A 19952-nucleotide genomic window follows, 5' to 3' on the forward strand; every position below is an offset into this window, starting at 1 on the left:
GAACCAAAGGTCTACTGAGATTCTACTGCTCCTTCCCCCATACCTTCTCCTCCTTGCCCTGGTTGCCCTAAGGGTGACACAGCAACCAACATTTTTCATTGTCTACGGACTCTTAGCTGTGTCCCAAATGGTACCCTATTCCTTTTATAGTGCACTACTTTTGACCAGGGCCGGTTCTGGTCAAAAGGGCCAGCTCTGGTCAAAAGTAGTGAAATATATAGGGAATAGGGTGTCATTTGGGATGCAGCCTCACTTTAACAATCTTTACTCTATACTTAAATCACACTGCTCTTACTGTGTGTGTAAAGAAAGGATTCTTATGATGAATCAATGGTTATTTATTGGTCATTATTATTAAGGAATGGCCAATGTGATAAGCAGCTAGTGGGAGCTAGATTGTGAAATAATGAATGTGAACATCTTAGTCCTGTACTAAAAAGCTATTTAAATTGAGATTTTAAATTGACAATGGCTCTTAGTCCAAGACTAGCTTTAATCTGTGTCTGGGAAACCGGCCCTGTATGTGTCCAGATCTAATTCACCTCATTGAAAAGGAGCCTAATTTTTACCTTTTCTACACCAGACAAAAAAACAAAAAAAAACATAATCTTGGAGCAGTCTAAGGAGAAAAAAATGTGACAACTAGATTTATGGAATGGATTTTAACTTATGGCAAAACAGGGTGAAATAGTTTTGCAATTGGACTGTCACCTGAACCAAATAAGAAAAATACCAAATTACTTAACACTCCAGGGGCTCTATTTATGTGATTTTTATGCCTGTGAACCTCGTATTTAGAAACATTAAAAAAACATACATTTTTTCCACATTTAATTTCTTTTGATTAAAAATCAAGCATACCCTTCCCTCCTCTCAATGAAGGCTGTTTTTTTTCAATCCTGCAAATAAAATAGAATATACTTAATCACCAAAGCATTATTAAAAGATCACATTTGGGAGCAGCAACACAGTGAGCGGACATTCCCTTTTTATCAATGCATGTAGGCTATTGTACATTATTAGCCAGCTCCTGTTATTATTTTGGATGTGAGTAAAAAAAACTTAGTGTAGGCTATATGCCCATCATGGAACAAGAGATGACACGTATTTAACTTATTTTCCTATAACAATTGCTTGTTTTCCATTTAGTCTGATTAAAGAACAAACCCTTATAGGCTACCCTTGCCCTGCTATAACAAAAGCTGGTTCTTCAGCAATGTCATTGGTGGTGCAGCCATCAGCTTGATTATAAATGATTCCCTTGAGGTGAAATATTCTATCAGATTAGAGTTAAAGGTGTAAGCCACTAGCTAGGTTTCCATCCAATTGGTGCAAGATTTTCATGCAAATATTCTCAAATCTGCATAAAGAAAATATGCAAATTTGCTCACCAGTGGTATGCTCCACCAAACGGACTAAAAAGCAGTGTGTGATGACATAGTACACATAAAAGTTACTTTTTCGCTTAAGTTTTCACGTAACAAATAACAATCTGGAGTTCAATGTGTTTCCATCGTATTCTCAACTCTACCAATAGTTTTGTTACAAAAACTGTGGCGTTAAAAGGCAAATGTGATTACTCTGGTCTTGGCACTTGCCTCTAGCCAACAGCTCGCAGATACAGTGCGTGTAGGCTACCTACATGACGAGATTATTATTATGGATAAGAGCAAGATTATTTGTATTTGTCAGATGGCGGCCAAGCATCGACCATCATGTCACCAGAATAAGACCCTCAACATTTGTTGGAAAGGAGCATCAAGGCCATCACTGTGCACTTTCACCACCCTGTGAACTTCATCATTCAGAACTTTTTTGATCTGTAGCCTATTAAACTGTATGTTTTCCTGAGTTGTAGTGGGAGAATGATTGTGCGACTCCAAGTTTACTTCGATATGATGGTTATTATATCCCTATTTCAGCATAAATGCATTTCCGCCGCCATTTCTCGCATAATACATTTTACAGACACACAAAGATCCCACCTACCATACTTTGTTTGTGTCGGCATTTGGAAACCTTACCGACAAATTTGCTCTTTCCATCAGGCCTGTCTTGACATTTTTTTTGTATTTATTCAACGTGTACTTCACTCGCATTAAAAGGTTGGCTGGAAACCTGGTTCACGAGGCAGATTATAAAAGCCAGTACCACCCTTGGAAACCTTTTGTCACATTTTTACAAAATTCCTTGACAAAAGTAGAGCAGTATGTTGAGTGAATAAAGCCCACAGAGAAATATCTCACATTGTTGCAGAGTGATTCAAGCTCCCATTGACCAAGGAAGTTAGACACTTAATAGAATGTTGTGGTGATGACTGAAGATATACAGTACCAGTCAAAAGTTTGAGCACACCTACTCATTCAAGGGTTTATGTTTTTATTTTTTTATTACTATTGTAGAATTTATTACTATTGTAGAATGGAGTAACCAAAAAAGTGTTAAACAAATCAAAACAGATTTTATATTTGAGATTCTTCAAAGTAGCCACCCTTTGCCTTGATGACAGCTTTGCATACTCTTGGCATTCTCTCAACCAGCTTCATGGGGTAGCCACCTGGAATGCATTTCAATTAAAAGTCTTAAAAGTACATTTGTGGAATTTCTTTCCTTCTTAATGCGTTTGATACACTCAGTTGTGTTGTGACAAGCTAGTGGTGGTATACAGTATATAGCCTTATTTGGTAAAATACCAAATCCATATTATGGCAAGAACAGCTCAAATAAGCAAAGAGAAATGACAGTCCATCATTACTTTAAGAAATCAAGGTCAGTCAATCCGGAACATTTGAAGAACTTTGTTTCTTCAAGTGAAGTCGCCAAAACTACCAAGCGCTATGATTCGGCGCATGTGACAAATAACATTGGATTTGATTTCAATTTGATTTGATGAAACTGGCTCTCATGAGGACCGCCACAGGAAAGGAAGACGCAGAATTACCTCTGCTGCAGAGGATAAGTTTAAGTAACAGACACACCTCAACATCAACTGTTCAGAGGAGACTGTGTTAATCGGGCCTTAATGGCCAAATTGCTGCAAAGAAACCACTACTAAAGGACACCAATAAGAAGAAAACACTTGCTTGGGCCAAGAAACACGAGCAATGGACATTAGACCAGTGGGTCCAAATTAGAGATCTTTGGTTCCAACCACCGTGTGTCATTGTGAGACGCAGTTGGTGAACGGATGATATCTGCATGTGTGGTTTCCACCGTAAAGCATGGAGGAGGTGTGATGGTGTGGGGATGCTTTGCTGGTGACAATGGCAATGATTTATTTATAATTCAAGGCACACTTAACTAGCATGGCTACCACAGCATTCTGCAGCGATACCCCATCCCATCTGGTTTGTGCTTAGTGGGACTATCATTTGTTTTTCAACAGGATAATGACCCAGTACACCTCCAGGCTGTGTAAGGGCTATTTGACCAAGAAGGAGAGTGATGGAGTGCTGCATCAGATGACCTGGCCTCCACAATCACCCAACCTCAACCCAATTGAGATGGGTTGCGATGAGTTGGACCGCAGAATGAAGGAAAAGCAGCCAGCAAGTGCTCAGTAAATGTGGGAACTCCTTCAAGACTGTTGGAAAAGCATTCCAGGTGAAGCTAGTTGAGAGAATGCCAAGAGTGTTCAAAGCTGTCAACAAGGTGGCTACTTTGAAGAATCTAAAATATATTTGTATTTGTTTAACCCTTTTTTGGTTACTACATGATTCCATATGCGTTATTTCATAGTTTTGATGTCTTCACGATTATTCAACAATGTAGGAAGTAGTAAAAGAAAAACCCTTGAATGAGTAGGTGTGTCCAAACATTTGACTGGTACTGTACAGTATGATGATATTGTGACATGATGCTTGGAGAGGCCATGTTGTCCACTGTCTCAAGGATAAGAAAAATGACACAATACATCCAAGGTGAAAGGACAGTGAAAGACTGACAGGAAAGGTGGGAGGGGAGAGTGTGCTAGAATAGCAGTAGGTCGGATTCAAACCACTAGACCAGCCCAAACCAGTAGACCATGTAAGTCAAAATATGTAATGAAGTTGTCCACTGCCACTAACCTGTTCGTCACTAACCTGTTCCCTGAGCCTCTCCTGGTGGCCCATGATGGCCGAGGCGTGGTGAGGGTACTTCTGCTTCAGGTGCTCCAGGAAGGCTTCCCTCTTTTTGTCCATGTCTGAGGGCTGCATGGCCAGGATCTCTTGTGAGCTGCGCGCCCCCCCTAACGTGTGCCTGCGGGGGACGGTGCGGCTGCCGTTGCCTTTGGGGTCCTGGGCCCGGGTGGGGGTCCCATTCGGGGGACCCTGCCTGCTGCTCAGCTGCTCAGAGTCCTCAGGGGAGGTCACCTTTAGGTTGCTTTTGGTTTGCTCTGGAGAGAGAGGGAAAGGGTTCGGGTGAATATACAGGTACAGGATCAATATTCCATTGGTGTGTGTGCAGGGTTTCTCCTTGCACAAAAAGGGGCTTTAGGTGGAGGGTATGGCCCGCCCAAGAATACATACATGTATGGCCCGCCCAAGAATTTACTACACAGGAAAACACAGTGTGTGTGTGTGTGTGTGTGTCCTTAGGTGCATAGTTAAACTTTGAAGGCACACATGACTATAAAACTATAGTCTGAGTCAGAGACCTAACCACAAACACCAGTGGACCAGCCAGACTGGGAAAGATCCAGTCTCCGTGCTCTAACTTAATTACTACATAATCATAATGACATTTTCCCAAACCAAAAGGGAAAGAGACCAGGGAAAAGGGAATTGGTGCAGATCCACACAACCTGTAAAAAACATTATCAGGGGACTACTGAATGATCCCACTGTTGCCATTGAGACATTATGGCTATTATGAAATGTCAGTCTAGACATAAAAGAATGCATCTACAGATCAGACCTGGGTTCAAATACTATTTGAAATCATATAAAATGCTTTATCTGGGCTTGATTGAGCTTGCCTGGGGAAATGGAACCAATATAATAGTTTCAAAATGGCAAACCCCACCCATTTGGCACTCCAGGTAGACTAAAGTAAACGCTAAAAGTGTTTAAAATATTTGAAGTAGTATTTGAACCCAGGTTTGCCAGAGATACTGGAGCTAAATCGATAAACCTACTGCCTTTGGTAAAACCTACACACCTACTGGATCTAAACCAGGGACTGGATGATGTGCTCTAGTCAAGCTTAAACTCTGCCCCATGACATCACAGGGTACTCTTTCCGATGTCATTTATCATTTATCTATTGTGCAGGTTATTTACCTTACAGTAAACCCTCGGGCGATACTTTCAAAATGAACCCGAACGGACATGTATTGACATAAACAAGGGAGAGCAGTGATCTTGTTTGGTATAATCGGTTCTATTTCCGATTCTCCAACTGAAAAGAGCATCAGTTCCCTCCTGAATGATAGCTCCCCAAAAAATAGTAGCTTGTTAGGCATCCAAGAACACCATGAGCGGCATTTTGGTGTTACCTAATCATTTATCTGAGAGAATGTTCTATAAATTTAGACAAAGGAAAAAAAACCTTTGCATGAAGCATCATCAGATCATAAAGTGGGATATTGATATTCTCCAGGATAGGAACATCCTTATAACAATTCAGTACTGCAGACTAGTCCCAAAAAATAGCACCCTATTCCCTAGATAGTGCACTACCCTGGGCAAAAGTAGTGCACTATAAAGGAAATAGGATGGCATTTAGGATGCAGCGCCCACCTCATCACACATTGTTTATCTCAGTGACCTGAACTTCAGATTGAATATGACAAAAATCACATCAGTGATGAAAACATTAAACTGAAGCAGCTGTTCACTTTAAACTCTCCTCACTTTCAAAAGCCTGGGCAAACGTTCAACATCTGTCTGGGAGAGAGAGAATGTTATCCAGAGAATCTGTTTATATATACAGACGGTTGGGAAATGGCATCCTCACAGTGAACAGAAGTCGCTGACTAAAGCCATTCGTAACGTCAAAGTCAGTGTTTTCTCAGGAGGAAATGGCATTCCTTCCATTAACATCCTTTAGGATGTTTTAATAACTTATTCACGGCAGCCATCTTGACTTGGAATAACATCATTCTCTCGACTGTCAACTTTGATACGACATGAAATTACAGCAAAAACAGAAACTGTATGTCTAATGAAAGACAAATATTGTAACTCCATTCAACTCCGTTACAACAAATTCATTTATACTTTTAATTACCCCATTACAGTATATCTACATGATCTTCAATCTTAAAATACTAAAGGGAGAATGAGAAGCATTTCCTTCCGTTCAACAGTCTTTCATCTTGTCATAAATCAATCCCCTGGGACTGAGCCTAATCACTACAGATCAATGGGGGAAACATTTTGGCTCGGGCTGGGCAGTGGTTGCATCCCAAATGACACCATATATATATATATATATATATATACACACTCTTTCTAGTGCACTACTTTTGAATACTACTTCACTACTTTTTATAGTGCACTATATAGGATGCCATTTGGGACGCATCCAGTGTGCTTCTGACAGTCAAGGGGCTTGCGGTGAGACTGAAAGCTATCCCATGGATCCGCGTGCTGACACATACTCTTTTAACCCCGAGCCGCAACTCTTCCAGGCTGTTGGTTCTGCGTAGGGCTGGGGGCATGAAGCACAGGTGAAGAGGAGGAGGAGAGGAAGAGGGGAGCGGTGGAGTGTGAAAACACAGGGAGAGAGTAGTGAAGCAGGTCTGATCTGTTGTCTTGTTTTCTCCCGACGGCAGGTACACTCCCGACGGCAGGTACACTCCCGACGGCAGGTACAGCCATGACGTGTGCCTTTCAAAGGCTAATGGCGAAAAATAAGGGTCTGTCTATGGCTAGGGATGTTACTTCAGGATTTGTCTCTCTCTAGGTCAAGCACGGCGGGGGAGATTATAAAGTGGGCATTTCAACAGACGGTTTTCACTGCTTCCCGGTTTAAAGGAGGAATCTGGGATTGGTACATCAACAAAATAACGTGTCACGGCGTCGTTGAATCCCAGTTTGCCCCTTTTTAAGTGGAAAAGTTGACCTTCGTTTTTTTCAATGAGGAAATTCTTAGACAGCATTGTAAAGTGGTGCTTGATCGGTTTAATGTGAATACAAGCGAAACCATTATTTTCTGTACATCTGTTCATAGAGACTTGAGACGGGGGATACTTCAGGCTTTTACAAATGGGGCCACATCGAGTAGGCGTTTGAGATGTTGGGAGTGCACGAGAAATCTTTCCTCCTGCCAGCTCTCTCAACAACAATGTCTACCATCTCCAAGCTGTGGCAGTCATGTGAAAAGCGTCCAACGACCGTGTTTCCATTCCTGCTGTCTTACGTGTCCTAACTCTCCAAATAAAAGTACATGGGTGTGACTCCAACGTGACATTCACTCCGCTTTGCACCCACACAGAAGTGTTTCCAGTGTTTCCAGTCTGTAAACCACTGTCACTCAGTGTGAACACATAAAGATAGTGAACTGACAACATGGATAGGAAACGTATTCACATGGAGATTTCCACCTACACAACGAACAGTCAACTCTGTCTAGACCAAGACTGAAAAACAGCCTCTGTCTCTAGGCCATCAGACTGTTGAACAGCCATCGCTAGCCAGTGCCCAGTACTCTGCCCTGAACCTTGAGACGAACGCCCCATGTATTTAGAGTCATTGAATGCTGGTCACCTCATATTCTGTTTATATACTGTTGTTTACTCACTGTGTATGTATGTACTGTGTACTCAACATAGCTCAATATACCTGCTCCTGAACATACCATTTTCTTTTCCAAATTAAATCATGTGTATACAGACCACATATTTATATTCTAGGATTCTCACACATGCTCACTCTAATATACACGACATGACCAACACTATGTGGATACATGTTTTGCACTGGAACTAATGGGCTTCGCCCGAACCATGAAAAACAGCCCCAGACTACAATTCCTCCTCCGCCAAACATTACAGTTGGCACTATGCATTGGGGCAGGTAGCGATCTCCTGTCACCCCCCCCCCCGAACCCAGATTTTTTCTGTCAGACTGCCAGATAGTGGAGCGTGATTCATCATTCCAGAGAACGCTTTTCCACTGCTCCAGGGGCAACTCTAGCAGGACAGAAATTTGACGAACTGACTTGTTGGAAAGGTGGCATCCTATGACGGTGCCACGTTGAAAGTCAATGAGCTCTTCAGTAAGGCCATTCTACAGGCAATGTTTGTCCATGGAGATTGCATGGCTGTGTGCTCGATTCTATAACCCTGTCAGCAACGGGTGTGGCTGAAATCATTTGAAGGGGGTATCCACATACTTGTATACATACTGTAATTACATTCTGGATTCTCACACATGCTCACTCTAATATATCTACATAGATAGTTATTTCTTGGTTTCTTGTTTAGATTTTTTTATATATATTATTTTTTATTTACATTGCATTTGCAAAAAAAGAATTCGCTGCACCTGCTATAACACCTTTAAATCTGTGTACATGACCAATACACTTTGATTCAATATCAGTTAACCACTGTGAATGGGTGTAATGTAGCTAGGAACATAGCAGCAAGCACTGCCACAGGACAGCTAATGAAAGATATCCCGCCAGCCTAACACCTCCTGTAGTTAAGTGTAGCCGCATGGCTGATGTACTTACGGGCCTATTTTTAACCCTCAAAAAATGTCTAACTGACTAAGCTACTGTATGCATCAGAAACGTTCAAATCAGCCACTTCCCTGCAGATTCTCTTTCAGTTTCAGGTTCCTTACCTTCCACAAGACTTGAACATTCTAGAATAGAATAGAATACCTCGTCCTCTCCTATCTCTTCAGTTACTCCTCTCCCTTCTTCCATTTTAAACCCAGGAGTAACAAACTGGGTGTGAGGAAAACGGGTTAGCAGAAATAGAGGAACAACACGGACTACTGTTGACTTCCAAATAGTTCCAAACTGTCGACTTCCAGACAAGGCTCACATGAAAAAGAGGCTTGAGATCCACCCAGAGCCAGAAAGGTGACCAGTAGGGATTTAGGAAACAAACAACATTCCAGGACACAGGACGAACAGCAAGCACCGCTTCTCTGCCTCAGGCCAACTACCCACTGACTGACTGACTGACTGACTGCCTGAGGTTGTGTAAGGTTTGGTGTGTGTGCATTTGTATGTTAGAGGGAGAGAGTAAACATGTGTGTAAGTTGCCTCCTCTGATATCGTTCCAGTTAGAGAGTGGGCCCCAGACCAACAGGTGTCTGACCCACTCTCACACGCACGTGCCCGCACACGCACACGCACACGCACACACACACACACACACACACACACACACACACACACACACACACACACACACACACACACACACACACACACACACACACACACACACACCGCACTCTCTGGTCTTTGTTGTCAGTAAGCCGTTTCTCCTGACCTGACCTCATAGGGAGCCCTCACAGAGACAGGCTTGTGTCCAAAGTACTGCACTCTAAAGGGAATAGGGTGCCATTTAGAAGCAACCAGCCATGTGTCATAACCTACTTCTGGAATATAGCTCGTTTATATTCATCACACAAGGCTCTCAACTTATCTTTGCTCAGCGGCTTATTAAGTCATCAGCTGCCATGAAAGTTGTTTTGTGAGTAACTTATGCATAGCATAACAAAAGCTGACCTGCTCTATCATAAGGGTTATGTGAATCAAAAATAACCATCACATAAATCTCCATTTTTATATTTGTCAAAATGTGTGACTGTACTATTGACATGAAACATATGTTTGCTGTACTGTACATGACTGCAAACATATTCCAGACATGTTGGGACTCTCTGCGTGTCGAACAGGAACCGATTACGTGTTCGTTGTCTAACATTTTGTATTTCCTCCTCAGTTTCAACATCTTTACAGCAAACGTGAAGACATCAATGCACAGTTTGTGGGCCATGTAATTGAAAGTGGAGGGGTCAGCACATGACCAAACATAGTTGAGTCAGAAGAGACATAATGTCATAAGGTCTCCATAAACATATGGAGAGAAGTGGAACTCCCACCCACTTACCCACCCAGACAGCCATCAAACCATTGACCCGGAATCCCTACAGCCTAGTATAAACATGGCATGCCGCTACCCCTGAACCAGTCAGTTTTCGCTTCTTAAATTCCAAACACTCAACCAACCTGTCTCTCTACTCTTCCTCTGAACAAATAGACGGATAAAAAATATTACCCAGCAAGAGGTGGCGAAATATACAGACAGGTTCCGAATCCCCATAGCATATAATGTACATTGGTACCTATCACCTTAAACCACCCAAACAATCAGTTTCCGCTACTCAAATTCCCAAAAACCCTACATTATACTCACTCTCTCAAAGGCCCTAGTGTGAACACCCAGATGGGAAATGACCTTGTATCCCGAGAGGTAACAAAAGGGAAATGTGTCGATATGGAATCTAAAGAATTTCCTCTCTCCCATTTGCCAGTTTTAAGTAAATGATAGTCTTGGTCAAAATATGACATGCAACATTTCTGCTGGGTGACACTGTGGGACTTGTTACGGGTAAGGTCCTTTGCGTTGTTGTCTCCCCTTACTCAATGTTAATCTGGTCCCAAATGGCACCATGCTCTCTATAATGTGCACTGTTTGACCAGGGCCCATAGGGCCCCCGGTTAAAAGTAGTGAACTATATAGGGAACATGGTGCCATTTGGGACGCATGCTTAGTCATTTACCGAGGAATGTACAAACAACAGCAAAGTCCACACAGTGCATAACTACGACCACAACAGTCTACAGACATGTACTCCCCTGTTGATATGGGGAGAAACAATATCCATTCTTCTGTGTTGAAAATGTTCAGCGTAAGAGCTGGAATATCAGATGTGGTCCGAAATATCAGATGTGGTTCGAAAACCCAATCAGAAGGTACATATGTGGATGTTTTTCTATATACCCTTTGGATGAGAATTCTGTTGGAGGCCTCCCTCTGATGGACACATGCACGCTGGTGTGCTCGCCCACACGTGATCCATACGGGCCATGTTTCACTCCCTTGCCTGTTGCAATAGACTCACTCCCTTAGCACATAAAGGTTCATTGTATTCTCGGGAGTCGTATGAGTCCAGACCATCTGATTCATGCCGTGTCCTTCGCTGGAACTCGTTGCCTTCCTCATACCCATCAGCTGCCTATAAAATGTGCTCTGCCAACCCGCCAGGGCTGAACAAGATGAACAAGATGGGCAGTAGGCTATGCGTGTGTCCCAAATGACACTCTATTCCCTGCATATTGCACCACTTTTTTTTTGCAAAACGGCCTTTAATGAAAAGTAGTGCACTATATAGGGAATAGGGTGCCATTTGGCCGTGTCTAGACTTGACAGTTCATGCAGCTTTTGTATTCTGATCATGGAGTTCTGATCACGTCATGTGTCTCCACTTACATATACCGTGTGTCCGGATTCCCTTTTCCCGCGCTATATTACAATGCCAGTATGCATTCTGTAAATGGTGGAACAGGCTAAATCTGATTATAACACTGATTATAACAACAGCTTGATGGCAGTACCAACTACTGTAGCTAACAAGCCAGCTAATTTCTGTAACTAGCCAGCTTGCTAGCAAAGCTAAAGGGATTGCATAAATTTAGCCGAACAATTATAATTATTTTCTAAATAACATTCCTCAATGTGGTCTTCGTATTCTGATACATGCAATTATCTAGTGTAGACAGCCTCAGAGACACAGACACAGTTTTACATTGAGAGGAAGCTGATTGCTGATCTATCAAGATATTTTCCATGCTGGTCCTGTCAGCTCAGTGAAAAGCACCTATAAATACGAGACGTATGTGGCAGGGTCTACAGACAACCACGGATTACAAAAAGAAAAAACCAGCCCCATCGCGGCCTCCGAAGTCTTGGTTCCAGACAAATTAAACAACTTATTTTCTTGCTTTGAGGACAATACAGTGCCACTGACACGGCCCGCTACAAAAGCCTGTGGGCTCTCCATCTCTGTGGCCAACGTGAGTAAAACATTTAAACTTGTTAACCCCCACAAGACTGCCGGCCCAGACGGCATCCCTCGCCGTCAGAACATGCGCAGACCAGCTGGCTGGTGTGTTTACGGACATATTCAATCAATCCCTATCCCAGTCTTCTGTCCCCACATGCTTCAAGAGGGCCACCATTGTTCCTGTACCCAAGAAGGCAAAGAAAACTGAACTAAATTATTACCGCCCCGTAGCACTCACTTCTGTCATCATGTAGTGCTTTGAGAGAATAGTCAAGGATCATATCACCTCCACCCTACCTGATACCCTAGACCCACTCCAATTTGCTTACCGCCCCAATAGGTCCACAGACGATGCAATCGCCATTAAACTGCACACTGCCCTATCTCATCTGGACAAGAGGAATACCTATGTGAGAATGCTGTTCATCGACTACAGCTCAGCATTTAACATCATAGTACCCTCCAAACTCATTCTGTGCAACTGGGTCCTGGACTTCCTGACGGGTCGCCCCCAGGTGGTGAAGGTAGGAAACAACATCTCCACACCGCTGATCCTCAACACTGGGGCCTCACAAGGGTGCGTGCTCAGCCCCCTTCTGTACTCTGTTCACCCATGACTGCGTGGCTATGCACACCTCCAACTCAATCATCAAGTTTGTAGACAACACTACAGTGATAGGCTTGATTACCTACAACGACGAGACGGCCTAAAGGGAGGAGGTGAGGGCCCTCGGAGTGTGGTGTCAGGAAAATAACCTCTCACTCAACGTGGAATTCAGGAAACAGCATAGGGAGCACCCCCCTATCCTCATCGACGGGACAGAAGTGGAGAAGGTGGAAAGTTTTAAGTTCCTCGGTGTACACATCACTGACAAACTGAAATGTTCCACCCACACAGACAGCGTGGTGAAGAAGGCGCAACAGCCTGGTACGGCAACTGCAAGGCTCTCCAGAGGGTAGTGCAGTCTGCACAACGCTTCACCAGGGGCGAACTACCTGCCCTCCAGGACACCTACAGCACCCGATGTCACAGGAAGGCCAAAAAGATAATCAAGTACAACAACCACCCGGACCACTGCCTGTTCACACCACTACCATCCAGAAAGCGAGGTCAGTACAGGTGCATCAAAGCTGGGACTGAGAGACTGAAAAACAGCTTCTATCTCAAGGCCATTAGACTGTTAAATAGCCATCACTAACATAGTGAGGCTGCTGCTAACATACAGACTCAAAACTATGGCCACTTTAATAAATGGATTTAATAAAGGTATCACAAGTCACTTTAAATAACGGCACTTTAATAATGTTTACATATCCTACATTACTCATCTCGTATGTATATACTGTTCTATACCATCTACTGCATCTTGCCTATGCCGCACGGCCATCGCTCATCCATATATTTATATGTACATATTCATATTCATCCCTTTACATTTGCGTGTATAAGGTAGTCGTCGTGAATTTGTTAGCTTACTTGTTATATATAACTGCACTGTCGGAACTAGAAGCACAAGTATTTCGCTACACTCGCAGTAACATCTGCTAACCATGTGTATGTGATCAATAAAATAACATTTGATTTGATTTGAGTTTTCCCCCCAAGAAGGACTTTATTACAGACAGAAATACTCCTCAGTTTCATCAGCTGTCCGGGTGGCTTTCAACTTGTTGCCAAAGAAAACCGTATCCAGTCACAATGTTATCCAATCATGTGGGAGCTGTCCTCTCACTTCTAGTACTGGACAGGCTAATCCCTCCCCTCATCATCTCTACTCTGTTTTGATTAATGACGGTCCAGTAGTTGGCACCTCCCACTGATCTCATTAGAACTCCTATTGACTTCATTCGCAGATGAACGTCCTCTTACCCCTCATCACTCTATGATTGAAGATAAAACCCCTCCTAACTTTGAGACCAAAGATTTTTTTAAACTCTTAACTTTAAGACTGAAACAATCACTCTTAACTTAAAGACTCAATTTATAATGCTATTACAACACTATTACGTTATATGAGGCTATAATGCTAATAAATAGCTGTTATCGTCTCCTGTGGCCTCCATGTGTGCCTACTAAGACACATCTTGAATAATCAATGATGCAAGTATCCAGAACTGGTGGGAGGCCAGATTGTTGACATTCTGCCTTTAACACCCCCTCCCTCTCTTGCCCTTCCTCTGTCTCCAGTGTGTGTTTACGTGACGCATGTTTTTGGCAACCCAATGGACAGTTTGTGCTAAACACTGGTGGGGGTCTGAATGGAGCCATGGCTGTGCTATCGCCCTCTCATTAGCTGTATAATCCCAAACCTCCACCACACAGATAACCACATTTCATCTCCTCTCTGACTGTATCTGCAGTCTTCTTGAAACATAGCCGAGCCAGAACAGCCCATGGGGGCAGGAGGCCTGGAGCCTCTCCAGCTTGATGTACAAGTACACCCCCTGGACAGGAAACTAGTCTGAGACACATGTACCAGTCTCCAAATAGGGTAGCTAGAAACAAAAGCTAATTCATTAGCACAATGGAGGAGTCCAGAACCCCAAAAGTGGCCCCTCGGGATAAATGAGGCTTTTTACACAACTGCAATTAAGACTCTTTATCCCGGAGACAGGTTTGGAGTTTCTCTTAGGCTATGGGGTAAGACAGGCTTTCTCCTTGAAGTTGTGGTTATAAATACGCACGCACACACACACACACACACACACACACACACACACACACACACACACACACACACACACACACACACACACACACACACACACACACACACACACACACACACACACACACACACACACACACACACACACACACTCTCACTCTCTCTCTCTTAATAATACTAGTGATTCACACCATTTTAGCAAAGGGCCTGACTGTCCTACAAGTGTGGGAAGCAGACACCCAGCCCTTCAGCCAAAACAAAATGCAACACTCCAAAACATGCTGGGTCAAAATCAACCCAGTTTAGGTTATTTTGTAACCCAGCGCTGGGTAAATATTGGACAGAACACCACCTGGGTTATTTTGACCCAGCCAGTTTGGTTGCGTGAATAATGTTGGATTGTTGGAGAGAGAGTAAATGTCGTTCCTGTTTAACATGTTAAGTTCACATACGGCAAACTTCATTTTTCCTTCATTTATTTGTTGCATTTGACACATTCTTCTAGAATATTAAGATGATTTATTACATGCTATAATAAATTATGCCACCTTATTGCATCCCAACAACAGGATTTACATAGGCTTTTAGGGAATTCATACACTTTTCTCGGCCTCATTGAAACTGTTCAACCTTAACATGTGATAACTATACAAGAGAACAGATAAACAGTAAGGACACCAAAAAAAATCACTATCTGGAAGCCACGAACCTACTACAACTCCTCCAGTCTTCTGATCTGACCTGCTGGTTCAGATGTCAATCCTCCAGTATCAACAACCCAACCTTTCTATTAAAAAAAATGAAAGAAAACAACGCAAATAAGTGACCCAATGGCTGCAACCCAGCATTCTTTCTCTGAGTGTAAGTATTGCAATTCTACACTGATTGGGAGAACACATCCCTGAAGGACCAGAGTTTTCTGTCCTTGAGAGCCTTCAATAAACAGACATAGACATGGCAGCCAACCTGGACAGGCATGCTGCCAAAAGATAGGAGCCTGATATGATATGAACCACTGTGGTAGCCAGACTGTCTGTCTGTCTGTCTGTCTGTCTGTCTGTCTGTCTGTCTGTCTGTCTGTCTGTCTGTCTGTCTGTCTGTCTGTCTGTCTGTCTGTCTGTCTGTCTGTCTGTCTGTCTGTCTGTCTGTCTGTCTGTCTGTCTGAGAGAGAGAGAGAGAGAGAGAGAGATACAAAAATGGTTGAGAATAAGTATATAACTAATAGAGTTCTCTGTAAGTGAAAAATAAATATTAACATAAAGCTATGACACCAATGGCCCCCATATGCCAGTGAGGTATTTCAACTAAATGAACTATGCATTTGACTAGATTTTATTGCTGGTCTAATTCCAAATGGAATTGCTCATTTTGAGCGGGCAAACACTTGTGTTTGTTTGACTCGAGTGCAAACTCAATATCCTCCCATTAAAACAGGCGGTGAGTTTCAATAAAGTCGCACAAACAAGTTCTATTTCCTCTTTGGCAGCAGGGCACTGGCCAATAAGCCTGATTCTCTGTCTTTATGAAAGCAGATCATATTTTTTGGCCTGATTCAAAAGATGGTGATTCAGCTAAAACGAAGGAAACAAATCACTCCAAAAATCACATCGCCACAAATCACTTTCGTAGATTGGAATTTGTCCTCTCATGCACCACCCACAACTCCCTCCCTCTCGCTCTCTCTCTCTCTCTCCCTCCCTCCCACTCCACATCCTCCTCCCTTTCCTGCAATTCAAGTTTGGAGACAAACAAGGAGCCCAAACAACTCTAATGTTGGCTCTGTCAGTACTAATAAATGCTCCCTGATGGCTTAGTGGAAGACTAGAACCAACAGACAGCTCTCTCTGTTAATGCCTAGCTTCACCGATCACCATCTATCTATACACAGTGTTGTCTGCTGCACGCTGACACAATGTACTGCTGCGGGTAAAGACCTTGGATCAGCTTCCCCTCCCTCGATCCTAACCTTAACCATCAGTTGGGGAAATGCAAAACTGACCAAATATCAGCATCTAAAAGCATCTTCAGCATTCACACATGGACATATGAAGTTGACACATACAATACTGTACAATCACTTGCAGACTGCATGTTCTACAGCAGGGGGTGCTGTTTGCTACACTCTAATAATTTTTTAAAAATTGCTTTGGTACTATTTTTACATGTGGTGAAATGTCACAACTCCTAGTACAAAACTCAAAACAGATCATCAAAAAGGCTGTTTATTCACAACTTTAAGCACATTTCAATTGACTAAGTACAACACACAAAATCACACAGTAACCTCTTCACCAAACCTAATCAGTGTTTCATCTAGAAAAAGCTTTCATATAAAGTAATTGCCTTTCACAATGCAATGCTCACAATACTTTTCATATGATTCTCTTCTCATTTGTTTAAATACATTTGACCATAATTTAATCCAAAGGCGATTAATCACTTAACCATTTGATAAACTATATATATGGATTTTGAGAACTACAGAAATGTAATGTGTGCTTGTAAAGTATAAATATCTAAATTACATGACTACTCGTTATTGCTAATTGATTTCACATAGTGGTAACCACAATTTGTCACCATATAAAAGGTTGTGTTTGAACACTTGCAATTTATTTCAACATGGAGCAGGACAGACGGCAAGGGAGAGGAAGAAATCAAAGATCTTGTGGGCATGGGCCCTGTCAAAGAGGTGGGCATGGGCCCTGTCAAAGAGGTGGGCATGGGCCCTGTCAAAGAGGTGGGCATGGGCCCTGTCAAAGAGGTGGGCATGGGCCCTGTCAAAGAGGTGGGCATGGGCCCTGTCAAAGAGATGGGCATGGGCCCCGTCAAAGAGATGGGCATGGGCCCCGTCAAAGAGGTGGGCATGGGCCCTGTCAAAGAGGTGGGCATGGGCCCTGTCAAAGAGGAGGGCATGGGCCCTGTCAAAGAGATGGGCATAGGCCCTGTCAAAGAGGTGGGCATAGGCCCTGTCAAAGAGGAGGGCATAGGCCCTGTCAAAGAGATGGGCATAGGCCCCGTCAAAGAGATGGGCATAGGCCCTGTCAAAGAGGTGGACATGGGCCCTGTCAAAGAGATGGACATGGGCCCTGTCAAAGAGGAGGGCATAGGCCCTGTCAAAGAGGTGGGCATGGGCCCTGTCAAAGAGGAGGGCATGGGCCCTGTCAAAGAGATGGGCATGGGCCCCGTCAAAGAGGTGGGAATGGACCCCGTCAAAGAGGTGGGCATGGGCCCCGTCAAAGAGATGGGCATGGGCCCCGTCAAAGAGGTGGGCATGGGCCCTGTCAAAGAGGTGGGCATGGGCCCCGTCAAAGAGGAGGGCATGGGCCCTGTCAAAGAGATGGGCATGGGCCCCGTCAAAGAGGTGGGCATAGGCCCTGTCAAAGAGATGGGCATGGGCCCCGTCAAAGAGGAGGGCATAGGCCCTGTCAAAGAGGTGGGCATGGGCCCCGTCAAAGAGGATGGCATGGGCCCTGTCAAAGAGATGGGCATGGGCCCCGTCAAAGAGGTGGGCATGGGCCCCGTCAAAGAGATGGGCATGGGCCCCGTCAAAGAGGTGGGCATAGGCCCTGTCAAAGAGATGGGCATGGGCCCCGTCAAAGAGGTGGGCATGGGCCCTGTCAAAGAGATGGGCATGGGCTCTGTCAAAGAGATGGGCATGGGCCCCGTCAAAGAGGTGGGCATGGGCCCTGTCAAAGAGGTGGGCATGGGCCCTGTCAAAGAGGAGGGCATGGGCCCTGTCAAAGAGGTGGGCATGGGCCCTGTCAAAGAGGTGGGCATGGGCCCTGTCAAAGAGATGGGCATGGGCCCCGTCAAAGAGGTGGGCATGGGCCCCGTCAAAGAGGTGGACATGGGCCCTGTCAAAGAGGTGGGCATGGGCCCCGTCAAAGAGGTGGACATGGGCCCTGTCAAAGAGGTGGGCATGGGCCCCGTCAAAGAGGTGGACATGGGCCCAAAGAGGTGGGCATGTCAAAGAGGTGGATGGGCATGGGCCCTGTCAAAGAGGTGGACATGGGCCCTGTCAAAGAGGTGGACATGGGCCCCGTCAAAGAGGTGGACATGGGCCCCGTCAAAGAGGTGGGCATGGGCCCCGTCAAAGAGGTGGGAATGGACCCCGTCAAAGAGGTGGGAATGGACCCCGTCAAAGAGGTGGGCATGGGCCCCGTCAAAGAGGTGGGCATGGGCCCCGTCAAAGAGGTGGGCATAGGCCCCGTCAAAGAGATGGGCATGGGCCCCGTCAAAGAGGTGGGCATGGGCCCTGTCAAAGAGATGGGCATGGGCTCTGTCAAAGAGATGGGCATGGGCCCCGTCAAAGAGGTGGGCATGGGCCCCGTCAAAGAGGTGGGCATGGGCCCTGTCAAAGAGGAGGGCATGGGCCCTGTCAAAGAGGAGGGCATGGGCCCTGTCAAAGAGGTGGACATGGGCCCCGTCAAAGAGGTGGACATGGGCCCCGTCAAAGAGGTGGGCATGGGCCCCATCAAAGAGGTGGACATGGGCCCTGTCAAAGAGGTGGGCATGGGCCCCGTCAAAGAGGTGGACATGGGCCCTGTCAAAGAGGTGGGCATGGGCCCCGTCAAAGAGGTGGACATGGGCCCCGTCAAAGAGGTGGACATGGGCCCTGTCAAAGAGGTGGACATGGGCCCCGTCAAAGAGGTGGACATAGGCCCCGTCAAAGAGGTGGGCATGGGCCCCGTCAAAGAGGTGGGAATGGACCCCGTCAAAGAGGTGGGAATGGACCCCGTCAAAGAGGTGGGCATGGGCCCCGTCAAAGAGGTGGACATGGGCCCCGTCAAAGAGGTGGACATGGGCCCCGTCAAAGAGGTGGACATGGGCCCCGTCAAAGAGGTGGACATCAGAGAGAGGGCGTCAGACGGCAGGGAACTGTTGCATCTAATGTAGTCCGGGCCATCGTCGTTGACCATGTGGTAAACAGAGGCCTTAACATGGCAGAGACCGCAAGATTAGTTCACCCCAATCTGAAAAGCTCAACTGTCAATTCGATCATGAGAACATTTTGTCAAGAAAACCAGTAAGTCGGCAGGATGTGCACCATGCTTTACCATTACATTTACAGTAAATCACATATTGCAATGCATGTAAATTCACAAAACATATTATAGTATTCTTACAGTATGATGATCTATTGACAGTATACTCTGTTCTACCCACCTGTGTGCTGACCGGCCAGCAGGAGTGGGCAGTGGTGGAAATGGTGAGAGTCAGGAATTGCATACGTCTGTTTGAAATAAGCAGGCCATTGAGGAGA

The 19952-nt window shown here is 44.7% G+C and overlaps 1 protein-coding gene across 1 annotated transcript in view; it reads right to left on the minus strand.

Annotated features, from left to right (window-relative positions):
- LOC118373923 (sickle tail protein homolog) overlaps positions 1-19952 on the minus strand; it is a 156181-nt gene that overhangs the window by 76701 nt on the left and 59528 nt on the right. The window contains 1 exon segment of the mRNA XM_035760257.2: positions 4083-4375. Within this exon segment, the coding sequence (XP_035616150.2) occupies positions 4083-4375 (293 nt within the window).

This window comes from Oncorhynchus keta, chromosome 4 (assembly GCF_023373465.1).
Source record: "Oncorhynchus keta strain PuntledgeMale-10-30-2019 chromosome 4, Oket_V2, whole genome shotgun sequence".
In the NCBI taxonomy this organism is placed as follows: domain Eukaryota; kingdom Metazoa; phylum Chordata; class Actinopteri; order Salmoniformes; family Salmonidae; genus Oncorhynchus; species Oncorhynchus keta.